At 46.1% G+C, this 12,614-nt stretch overlaps 1 protein-coding gene across 1 annotated transcript in view; it reads left to right on the top strand.

The window, feature by feature from the left end:
- KCTD19 (potassium channel tetramerization domain containing 19) overlaps positions 1-12,539 on the top strand; it is a 487,519-nt gene extending 474,980 nt beyond the window's left edge. The window contains exon 16 of the mRNA XM_029608784.1: positions 12,101-12,539. Within this exon, the coding sequence (XP_029464644.1) occupies positions 12,101-12,208 (108 nt within the window). The 3' untranslated portion in view covers positions 12,209-12,539. The remainder of the gene's footprint in view (positions 1-12,100) is intronic.
- The last annotated feature ends 75 nt before the right edge of the window (positions 12,540-12,614 follow it).

Here is a 12,614-nt window from a genome sequence, read left to right as displayed (position 1 = left end):
ATGGATGTTGAAAGGTTAATCCTTCAACCACTTAACCTTTCAGACCCAGTTTCCTATGTCTTAATTGCTTCACAGAAGCCTTCTACAAGAAAATCTTACTCCTATAAATGGAAAAGGTTCACATCATGGTGCACTTCTCAGTCCCTTGATCCATTTTCCTTTCCAATCCCACAGTTTTTGGACTATCTCTGGCATCTGTCAGAGTCGGGTCTCAAGACATCTTCCATCAGAATGCATGTCAGTGTGGTAGCCGCCTTCCATAAAGGTGTCGGGGATGTCCCTATATCAGTACAACCCCTTGTAACATGCTTTCTGAAGGGCTTGCTCCTCATCAAGCCACCTTTACGTCCTCCGGCCCCTTCTTGGGACCTTAATCTGGATCTCGGTCAGCTCATGAAACCACCATTTGAGCCTCTTCACTCCTGTGACCTAAGATATCTCACATGGAAAGTGATTTTCCTTTTGGCTATCATTTCAGCTCGCAGAGTTAGTGAGCTACAGGCCCTAGTTACCTATCCGCCTTACACTAAACTCCTGCAGGACCGGGCGGTACTCCACACTCACCCTAAATTCAAACCTAAGCTAGTTTCGGAGTTTCATCTCAATCAATCCATTATACTACCTACCTTTTTTTCCAGGCCCCATTCCAATCCAGGGGAACAGGCCCTGCATACCCTTGACTGTAAACGGGCTCTAGCTTTTTATCTAGACTGTACAGTTGCCCACAGGAAGAACACTCAGTTATTTGTCTCTTTCCACCCCAACAAATTCGGGCAACCTGTGGGTAAGCAGACTCTCTCCTCCTGGTTGGCGGACTGCATATCTTTTTGCTATCAGCAAGCAGGCATTCCTTTTCAAGACCGTGTTAAAGCACACTCTGTGAGGGCCATGGCGACTTCAGTAGCACACCTACGATCGGTGCCGCTTCCTGACATTTGCAGGGCTGCCACCTGGAGTTCTCTCCATACTTTCACAGCCCACTATTGCTTGGACAAAGCCGGAAGACAAGATTCCATCTTTGGCCAGTCTGCCCTGTGTAACCTATTTCCAACGTGACATACCAACACCCTTCCGCCTGCCCGGTGGGGTTCAGGTTGCCCTCTACCAAATTCCATCCCAGTTGTTGTGCCTGTTGCACGCCGTTGGATACATTTGGTGCATGTTCGGACATCCTCAGCTCGGTACTCACCCATATGTGAGGACTACCATCCTGCTTGTCCTGTGAGAAAGCAAATGTTGCTTACCTGTAACAGGTGTTCTCACAGGACAGCAGGGTGTTAGTCCTCACGAAACCCGCCCGCTGCCCCGTGGTGTTGGGTTCATTACGTTTTCTTATTTTATTTTTCGGCACTGCCTGTAGCTTTCAAATTAGACTGAAGGGGAACCCCTGCTGGCTGCAGGGTTAGTGCCATGCTGGGCATGCCCAGTAGGGGCCATTCAAAGTTCTGGAAACTTTGACAGAAGTTTTCCATGATTGGGCTCCATCCTGATGATGTCATCCATATGTGAGGACTAACATCCTGCTGTCCTGTGAGAACACCTGTTACAGGTAAGCAACATTTGCTTTCTTTTTATAACTCACATAGCTAATATCTCCTCTCAATACAGTTTTTGCTGTTTCCCATAATAAAGTTGGCTGGTCCACATGCTGTGAATTAAATGTCATAAACTCTCTTGCCATTTTTTGCGCAAAAATGTGGGGAATTCCGGATCCTGCATCAAGTGGCCGGGTAATCTCCACTGGCTGCGCTCCGGTGCTTTCCCATAAGTAAGCTCTCCTTGCACTGGACAATGATTGGAAACCAATAAATTTTGTATAGAGGCCATTCAAAATTTTGAAAAAATAGATTCCGAGACCAATAAGTAATCAATCTTGGAATATGTAGGATGTGCTTTCGCCATATAGGTAAACTCTTTATCTCTAGGATGAAGGATCCACCAAAGGTCCAAAAGTTTCAGGTGTTGACATAAAAAATTTAGACCTTTGTTGAGACTAATCTGTTGGCCTGCCCTGGGGGGTTGTCTATCTAAAGCTGGGTCCATCACAAAGTTTAAATCCCCTCCAGGATAATCCCCCAGTTGCGTGATTTGGGATACAATTTGCACAAAAAATGAGTGATCATAAGAGTTTGGGGCATAAACAGAGGCTAAAATGACCAATGAGCCCATCAGGTTTCCAAGAACTAGAACGTATCGGCCATGGGCATCAACTACCGTCTTATGTGCTTGAAAGGTTGTGCTTTTATGAATTAATATCACAACACCTCGACTCTTGGAGTACCCTTCCGCCTGAAATATTTGAGATATTCATTTTTTTTTTAACTTAAGGGCTTCCCATTCCACAAGATGGGTTTCTTGTAAAAAAAATTACTTTAGCATGGAGTTTATTTAACCTTGCCAATACTTTCTCTTATTTCACCACCGTGCCCAGTCCTGCACCATTCCATGTCACTATTTCAAGAGTCATTATAGACTAACCTTGTGTTTCATATTACATTGACTGGATACTACTAGTTGGACATTGGCTTCATTCCAGATAACATATTGAGACTAGTGAAAGAATCCGTAAGACATCAGTTCTAGGATATGCATCAAATTACTGTTTCTGCCATACATTTCTAAGGAGTGCATTAGTAGACATATAAGGTGTCCCTCCCACCCCCCATCTCCTCTCCCATCCCGGATCCCCATAGAAGCCACAATGCACAGCTAAGAAAACTTAAGCATCTACATACAGTGCGATCTGGGCCTCCCCCCTCCATAACCCCCAAAACAGTAACATGTTGGAGGGACATGGATCACTGTGGTGTTCGATGTGCCCGCTCACCACCCTGCCTCTGTGCTTTGAGATAACATGCAATCACCCTTAGGAACAGCCCGGGGTTTGTAAAGAAAACAACAACAACAAAAAAAACCTACTAGACTCTTTTGTCCAGATGTATGAAGTCCACCACTGAACAATCAAATATAGCTCCCATTGGTGTAGTTTCATATTGTCCATAAGTCCTTTTTCCAGGAAAACTTATCCGAGCATTTATTGAAGGGAAAAGAAAGCAAATGTTGCTTACCTGGTGTAACAGGTGTTCTCACAGGACAGCAGGATGTTAGTCCTCACAAATGGGTGACATCATCAGGATGGAGCCCTGTACGGAAAACTTTTCTGTCAAAGTTTCAACAAGCTTTGACTGACACTGGCACACTGGGTGCACTGAGCATGCCCAGCCTGCAATTATCCCTGTGAGCCACAGGTGTCTCCCTCAGTCTCGTCTTATAGCTAAAAAGCGCAAGCGAAACTAAAATAAAAGTATAGAGACCCAACTCCGCGGGGTGGCGGGCGGGTTTCGTGAGGACTAACATCCTGCTGTCCTGTGAGAACACCTGTTACACCAGGTAAGCAACATTTGCTTTCTCACAGGACAAGCAGGATGGTAGTCCTCACAAATGGGTGAGTACCGAGCTGAGGATGCCCGAGAATGCACCAGATACACCGCAGACACGTGAAAGCGTAATGACGGAGGTGGAAATGGGAACGGAGGGCATCCGCAACACCATAATGGGTTCGTGGAAGGATGTTGGGTAGTGAATTGAAAAAGGTAAGAGTAGTCGGACTGGCCAAACATGGAGCATGCCGGCTAGTCAATGTAAGCAATAATAGGCTGCAAAGGTATGGAGAGGACTCCAGGCTGCAGCCTGATAAAAAAAGTACAAGCAGCAGTAACCAAAGGGAAGCTGTTAAGGCTAGGACGGAAACAACAGTATGTGGATACCCACAGTGTTGTAGTGAAGTGTCTGCTTGTTGGTAGCAAAGGAAATACAGACCACTTAGTCAGAAGGATTAGATCTGTGTGGCCACTGGAAGTCGCAGCTTGAGTCTTGCATGGAGGAAAGAGTCAAGTGGAATTCACATGGAATGCAGTGCAATGTAGATAGAATGTAAGCGCAGCATTACTGTCCAGGAATGTGGAAAACCCACTCTCTCCCTAGGGCGAGAGAGAGAGGCTAGGAAAAATTGGCAGAGTATTTCCTGAGTAAAGAGAGATGCAACATCTACCTGAAAAGGATAGAAAGATGAATGCATAGAACCACTCAGTGACGGAGGAACGAGTCAGGTGAGTATGGAAAGAGTGCATAACTCACGGACCCTGCTGGCAGGAATGACATTAAGAGGGAAAGAAGTTCCCTTGCCAAACTGTGGAAGAGAGGAATGGAAAGGCTCAAACGTAGAATGTATGAGACTTATAAGGAAAATATATATGTTCATTCCGTGATTAGAGAAATAGAGGCGGCTTGATCAGTGGATAATCCATGGTAAGCCGACTCAGAGAGGTTTACCGTAAACGGGAACCCAACTCCCAAAACGATACACCTACTGAGAGAAAGGTGTAACTATGTGGAGGATGTCTGGAGAACAGAATCCGAGGGAGTAAGAAAAAATGGTGGAAAAGTAAAAGGAGTAATACCTCTCTTTTTTTTTTTTTTAGCGTCAGGAGGTAAAGCCTGCCATATTAAACGGCAAGATTTATGTTTAGAAGGTTTTGTGACGCTACCAGAACCTAAGAACATCAGTAAGTCTATGATTTGGGACTGACTGGTGAGAGAATAAAAGGTTACTGATATGATGGATTGAGAAGTATGGGAAAGCATACTGATCTCAGTCAGGGAGTGGGGAAAAGAATACTGAACCCCATCCCAGTTCAACATTAGAAAAAATGCTGGCTACGAGAGGCTGCAGAAGAGATATATTGAAGAGGCCTTTGATGGAAGAAAAGGCATCTAAGGGAACGCATAGGAAACATGTGTAGGGAGTATAGAATGTCACTGAATATAACCCATAGCAGTTTTGAATTATGAGAAAAATGCATAGTGGGAAGAAACCCCATAGCCCAACCATGAAAAGTTGAAGGGCTGAGGTTATGGAAAATATGCACAGGGACATATACGAATGTATCAGAATGTCTGTGCGCATGCTGGACAAGAGGGTCTTAAGACTGTGGTGTCCAGAAGTGTTACAGAAGGGATTTATGGCAGTGACAGTAATCCCAGTTAGTAAATGTATAGTGAGTCATGAAAAAAGTGAGAGCTCATTGCATGTACTGAAAGTGGTTAGCAGTAGTCTATGCAAGGAAGTGAATGATGTTACACTCCGCAGAGAAAACAGCATTCACCATGATGCAAGAGACAGTTCACTTACCGAAGCTGGTGCCAACGGCAGAGCTTGGGGTTGTAATGTTGACTCATCATAAAGCACATAGAAACATTAAAATAATGTACTTACTGCAATATGGAGTGATGGTAACCAAAGATACCATTGTACCTGTGACTTCTAAAGAAAGTTGGAGTTTCTTAGGTCCAGGATGTGCGGAGAGTAACTATTTTCTGTTAAAAGAAAAAATAGTGCAATTAAAACTCCCCAACCCCCCTCCCTTCTCCCCTCTGCACTTCGTAGCGCCTGGGGAAGTGTACCGGGACTTTGGTACAAGGTGGGGTGGCCGCTCTGATATCTGACCAGATGGGAGACCAGGAGGTGTCCCAATGGAGGATATCATGTAGGCTCCCGCAGGAGTGTGAGCGGTAAGTGGTACCCGCATTTCTGTATGCTGTACAAGGAGACACTGAGACCTGTGGCCAGGCTTCAAGGTGGACTTGTACATGGGGCAATGGTTGCTGAATCTCATGTTTAGCAGATCAGCCAATGCAGCTGGAACTTTGGTTGGGAGGGAACCAAGAGTCAGAGCATTGGTCGGCACAGGGACTTGTTACTGACAAGAGAAGAAGCCCTGCTGCAATCCCAAGAAGATAGAGGGGTTCTCCTGGTATTGTGGCTAACATAGCTAACATAGTGATATGTGACACTAATACAGCTCCTAAGGCACATGACCCAGAACTTTTCGAACCACGGTCCGAATGGGAGAACACAACTCTATGGGAATGCCGCCGAAGCGGGTACTTACCATCCGACGTGGATCGCCGCAAGACGAGCCGGTGAAGACTGTTGACTCCGTCGGTCTCTGGAGTCCTCGAGGGTAAGGCCGGGGACGTAAACGTCCATCTCACACTGAAACCCGGTATAGTGGCACAGGTACAGAGGAGACAGGCCAGGCGGGATTGGCGCTTAGACTGCTAAGTGTAACAGATGGCCACAGTCCCACACCACTTGACGGTGGGGCACGCCAGGAACAGGGGAGCCCTAACGGAACTCATGTTCCCTTCCCTCGTCGCAGCGGCTCGATGTGTCGTGACGCCAATGCAGAAGCCGTCGGACCTGGATCCGGAAGTTCTGGATCACCAAGGACTGCCAAAACTGTAGGAACAGTGCTGATGGCAGTGGTGATGTTGCTCTGCCCGAGCGTTGTCCAGCCTGGAGAAGGATGGCACCGACGTGCTGGATGGCGTCAGCGGCGGACGATCACGATGTCGGCGATGATGGGTGCCATGGTGCTCGGCCCGGTCTTTCCCCAGCGCCGAGATGGAAGCCCTCGTCGTCCTGGAAGGTGATCGATGACGAACTGTCCACACGCCTGCTCTGCTCCTGACACAATGGAGTGTCTTAAGCTAATACGGGGCTTAAAAAAGAACCCAAAGCGTGGAGCAATGTGAGGAGGCGAGGGTATTATGTGGCGGTGCTATGTCGGTATTGACGATATTGAAGGCAACCTAAGGGGCTTCGAGGATATCATCAAAATGGGTATGAAATCGTCAATGACTGGCCAGGAAAATGATGACAGTGACGGGCACTGACAGCACTGGTATAGGTATCTTTGAAACGATGTGGAATCGAATAATCGAAAAACATTGCCGTTATTGAAAAAGATACCGGCATCGACTGAGTCGAAGTCAAATCGATAGGGCGTCAAGGACACCGAAGGAAAACGGAGGTGTCGAGGGCATCGATGCATGGAGGCGGGCATTTATGCCTTTTGTGGCATGGCCACGGGCATCAACTATAGGGCCACAGACGTTGACAGTATCGATTTGGACAGACTCAGATTTCTAAGTGTACATGGTATCGGTGCCCCAGACATGTGTGTCGGTGGCATCGATATGGGCACGTATGGAATCGATGGCATGGATCTCCCAGTCGATGAATTCCATCCCGGCATCAACGCCAGTCCTGGAATCGACATGGGCATCGATGCCAGCCATAAGGCTGGCAGTGGCATCGACGCCCATCCGCGGAATCGAGCCGGCATGGATACCCATCGATGGGACCCACCTGGGCATCGAATTTCACCGATGGGAGCAGCCTGGCATCGACTGCCCTCGATGGATGCATTCTAACATAGATGCCCATGGATGAAACACCTGTGCATCGGTGTCCATCGATGCAAAAGGACCTGGCACCGATGCCATCGACGGACGGCCATCCGGCACCAATGCCATCGATGGACAAGCCATCCGGCACTGATGTCCATCGATGGGGACCATCCGGCACCGATGTCCACCGATGGGGACCATCCGGCACCGATGTCCACCGATGGGGACCATCCGGCATCGATGCCCACCGACGAATCGATGTGGCACCGATGCCCACCGATGGAAAAGGGCTGGACATCGGTGGGGAGGATGGGGCATCGATGGCATCCCCAAAAGGGGGGGTGGCATCGATGAAGTGACCCTGGGATCGTTAAAAAGTGTCTTGGGCAGCGGTGGCGGCGACCCGAGTATGCATGGCAGTGACTAACAGCGTGTGCGTCAATGGCATGCATCCGGGTAGGGACGGCACCGAGGAAGCCCAAGGAAAAAAACAGTGCGTAGGAGGAAAAAGCCTGGTAGCACTGAAAAGCAAAAAACATGGATAAAGGCATCAGGGCACCGTGGGGGGAGGGGCGCTGATGACATATAAAAGCCCAGGGCGGTTTAGGAGGGTACCGGTGTAGCGATAGGGTATCGACTGCGTGAGGGTACCAGGGAACGAAGGACTTGAAGCTACAGAGGTCCTAAAGTTAAGGAAAAAATCCCTACCCCACTAGCATAAGCAAGCAGAGTGTCACAGAGATACTCGCAAGCTGTTTAAAGCTAACTGAAAAATGGGGGAAGGGAAGGCTTCAGTCAGTTAACAGCCTTAAGATAGTGACAGGAACCGACCGAAAAATAAGAATTAGTACTCACCGAGCGTCGTAAAAACGTACGCGGAGGGAGACCTGTGCAGGGAAAAGTGTTTTTTGAAGTGAAAAGTTAAGTGTTTCCATGAGGTAATTAGTTAAAAAAATCCTCACAGAGCTCCAACCGCTATGCTGACTGCAGAGCGGAAAAAAGAAGACTGAGGGAGACACCTGTGGCTCACAGGGATAATTGCAGGCTGGGCATGCTCAGTGCACCCAGTGTGCCAGTGTCAGTCAAAGCTTGTTGAAACTTTGACAGAAAAGTTTTCCGTACAGGGCTCCATCCTGATGATGTCACCCATTTGTGAGGACTACCATCCTGCTTGTCCTGTGAGAAAAAACAAAACATCAAAATAAATGCTCATCTCAACTGGGAGCCCCCTGCACAGTCTGCGCCATAGTCGCCACAAATTCTTTTGATGCATTTGCTTCCTCAAAGAATGTTGGGAATTATTAGAAAGGGAATGGTGAATAAAATGGTGAATAAAACGGAAAATGTCATAATGCCTCTTATTGCTCCATAGTGAGACCGCACCTTGAATACTGTGTACAATTCTGGTCACCACATCTCAAAAAAGATATAATTGCGATGGAGAAGGTACAGAGAAAGGCTACCAAAATGATAAGGGAAATGGAACAGCTCCCCTATGAGGAAAGACTAAAGAGGTTAGGACTTTTCAGCTTGGAGAAGAGACGGCTGAGAGGGGATATGATAGAGGTGTTTAAAATCATGAGAGGTCTAGAACGGGTAGATGTTAATTGGTTATTAACTCTTTCGGATAATAGAAAGACTAGGGGGCACTCCATGAAGTTAGCATATGGCACATTTAAAACTAATCGGAGAAAGTTCTTTTTTACTAAACGCACAATTAAACTCTGGAATTTGTTGCCAGATGATGTGGTTAGTGCAGTTAGTATAGCTGTGTTTAAAAAAGGATTGGCTAAGTTCTTGGAGGAGAAGTCCATTACCTGCTATTAAGTTCACTTAGAGAATAGCCACTGCCATTAGCAATGGTAACATGGAATAGACTTAGTTTTTGGGTACTTGCCAGGTTCTTATGGCCTGGATTGGCCACTGTTGGAAATAGGATGCTGGGCTTGATGGACCCTTGGTCTGACCCAGTATGGCATGTTCTTATGTTCTTAAAGATATGTGTTGTGCCCTGGTAGGTAAGTTGCAGTTTGGCCAGGTACATTAAAGCAAAACGGATCCCCTTTGCCAATAGATATGAACATATTGCTGCAAACTCCCTATGTTGAAGTGAGACTTGGGTAGAAAAATCTTGGAATATTAGATTTTTTGTTGTCAAATATTATTTCCCGGTGCTTCCGGTAATATTGCAGGACGAGGATCTTGTGCGCATAGTTCACAAAACAGGCTATCACCACTCTTGGCCTCTGGTTTGAAGTGCCCTCACTCTTCATTCCCATTCGGTGTGCCCTTTCAATTAGGCCCAAACTAGGGCCCGCCAGAGTCGGTATGGTGGCCACTACCCAGGTTTCCATGGTGCGGAATAGTTCTTGTTCAGCGATAGATTCTGAGAAGCCCACAAAATGAAGATTGTTGCGTCTACTTCGATTCTCCAAATCATCTATTTTGTCTTCACGAATCACCGCAGCCTTCTCTAGGGCAGCCATTCTTTGTTTCAAAGACCCGATGTCATTTTCTATTAGGGCCACTTGGCCTTCTGCACGCTCAATTCTGTTATTGAGCTCCCCCAGGGCTGATCTCACCTCCGCGATCTGCTCTGAGATTTGGCACAGTCGCATGTCTAGGGCACTCACGACAGCCTGTGAAATTTTGTCCTCCAGAGAATCCTCCGACAACTGCGGTGTTGTATTGAGTGCGGTGACCATTTTAGATTCCGTGCCTCTAGGCTTGTCCCTGTCCTTACGCATGATTCTGGAGGCCATATACCTTGGATTTCCACACCAGAACGAACCAACAATGTCCTCTCACTGGTAAGTGCAACCCCAAGTCTTGGCAAGATCATAGGAGGGTTAAAATTGGTTGTGTGAGGCGGGTGGTGAGCGGAGCTCGATTTGCGTGCTGCCTATCGAGCTCACCGCATCACGTGATCTCTCTTTTTGAATATTTTAAATTTTGTCTGATCCTTAAATCTGGCCCCTAGAAGTCATTTTTTTCCTATTATCTTTTTGGGGATTATTTTTAAACTGCTTGGGTAGTTTGAAGGTACACAGGTACTTTGTACTTATCAACCCACAAGATAATTTTCCAAAGGGAAACACATCATGGATTTTCTCTTTGAAAATTTAGGCAAGAAGATGAAGCTGTGGACTCTACATGTGCTTGAATGCATGTTCACAGTCCATGTGAGAAAGTCTGTGCTGGGTTTTGAAAATGAAATCCCCAAGCATACTTTCCCTTTCCTGCCCTAACCTTCCCTGGGACTGCTTCTGCCTCCTGCAGCTTAAAGTACATATGCTGTGAAAGCGCACACATACTTTTACTACTATGAAGGGAGAGGTATTTTCACCTTCTGGGATTTACCCTGGGTAATTGCTTAGTTACCTGGGCAAATTCCTTTGAAACAGTTCCTCTTTATGTTTAGTAATGAATTCACCTACTATTATTTTTCAAGTTGACTGAACCTGCCATTTTAATTGCAGAGCTGGGATTCATTTTGTTCCCAAATGCACTACAAACTAAGCATAGGGAATATGGTAGGAAACACAAGATATAACAATAAACGTTTGTAGGGTTTAAACATTTTGGATGTCACAGTTTAAAAGCATGTAATGATATCACATCTCATATAAGAGTACTTTTTAACAGTTAGTCTACTATGACTGCAGCAACATAAGAAAAATCTAGTTCTGTTTGTCTTCAAGAATGTTATCCATCTAATAAAGAGAAAAACAGATACTGTGTTATCTGGTGTGGGGCAAATTACCACTACAGCAGAAGTGGCCAACTCTAGTCCTCAAGAGCCACAAACAGCCAAGTTTTCAGGGTATCCACAATGAATATGCATGAGAGAGATCTGCATGCACTGCCTCATATTGTATGCATTGTATCTCAGGCATATTCATTGTGGATACCCTGAAAACCTGGCCTGTTTGCTGCTCTCAAGGACTGGAATTGGCCACCCCTGTACTGAAGATTTCTAGTGATGTTCTATGTCAGGGGTGGCCAACTCCAGTCCTGAGGAGCCCCCAAATAGGCCAGGTTTTCAGGAGATCCATAATGAATATGCATGAGAGATCTGCATGTGTTGCTGCCATTGTATACAAACCTTTCTCATGAATATTCATTGTGACAGCCTGAGAATCAGACCTGTTTGTAGCTCTTGAGGTCACTCCTATCCTGTTTCATAAGTCTGCATCAAGTAGCCTATTTGAATACTATATTGATACTGTAGTCTGAAGGTACTATAAGATCAATAGTGCATTCTAAGGGGTAGATTTTATAAAGTTGCATGCGGGCGTCTATGTGAATGCGCTACCCGGCACACACAATGGATGCCCGATTTTATAACATGCCCACGCAGGTTATAAACTTGGGGGTCGGCACACGCAAGGGGGTGCACAATTGTGCACCCTGCGTGCGCCGACACCCACAGCCTTCCCCAGTTCCCTCCAACAAACCTGCCCCCTATCCCTGTCCTACTCCCCCCCCCAAAAAAAAATTATTGTACCTGCTGCGCTTGCCTAGGGGTAGGCACAGGTTGGCACCCAGCCGGCACGCGATCCTCCGACACAGCGACAAATGGCCGCTGTGTCGTAGGCCTCTGGCCCCGCTCCGCCCTGCCCCCTGGACCGCTCTGCCCTGCCCCCTCCCCTTTTCCCAAAGCCCCGGGACTTAGACACATCCCGGGGCTTTATGTGTGTTGCCGGGGCTTTGTAAAACAGGCACGGTGCACGTGGATTTACACGCGTAGGGCTTTTAAAATCTACCCCTTAATCTAGGAAATGTTATAAATTGTTTGATGGAAATATATGGAAAATTAACTATTTTGTATGATTATGCCTTTCAGCTTACATTGCCTTTTGCATGGAAGTACAGTGACTGCATTGATTTACTGATAAAGAAAGGATACTATAAATCAATATCACTATCTGTTTTAACAAAGTATCTACAGTAGCTTTGGTAAAAATTGATCTCTACACCTATTGCTGCCATTACTTACAAGATGCTGATCTAACCAGCTTGTATAGATATATAGATGCCCAAATGATATGAGAGGTCACCTCAATACTCCTGTTTAGCATTTATATACTAAGAAAAGAAATTATTTCATTTTATTCTCTGTCTGCTTGTGCGTTTAGTCCTTGTGTGTGAGGCACACTTAGTCTTCATGAGGAATGGTATTAGGCTGTCCTCTAGTTCATAATGCAGTGTTAGATCTACTTGCAATTCCTGTATAATTTAGGCTGATATTGTAATTTTTAAATAAAATGGAACAAATAAATGTATGTGTAAAGGTTTACAAGCATATTAGTATAACATGGGTAGCTGAGATACTTGGCTCATCTGCACTCTCCACTTCC

Source organism: Rhinatrema bivittatum, chromosome 7 (genome assembly GCF_901001135.1).
Source record: "Rhinatrema bivittatum chromosome 7, aRhiBiv1.1, whole genome shotgun sequence".
NCBI classification, from domain to species: Eukaryota; Metazoa; Chordata; class Amphibia; order Gymnophiona; family Rhinatrematidae; genus Rhinatrema; species Rhinatrema bivittatum.
The sequence above is the reverse complement of the archived record's forward strand: the minus strand, read 5'-3'. Positions and strand labels throughout refer to the sequence as shown.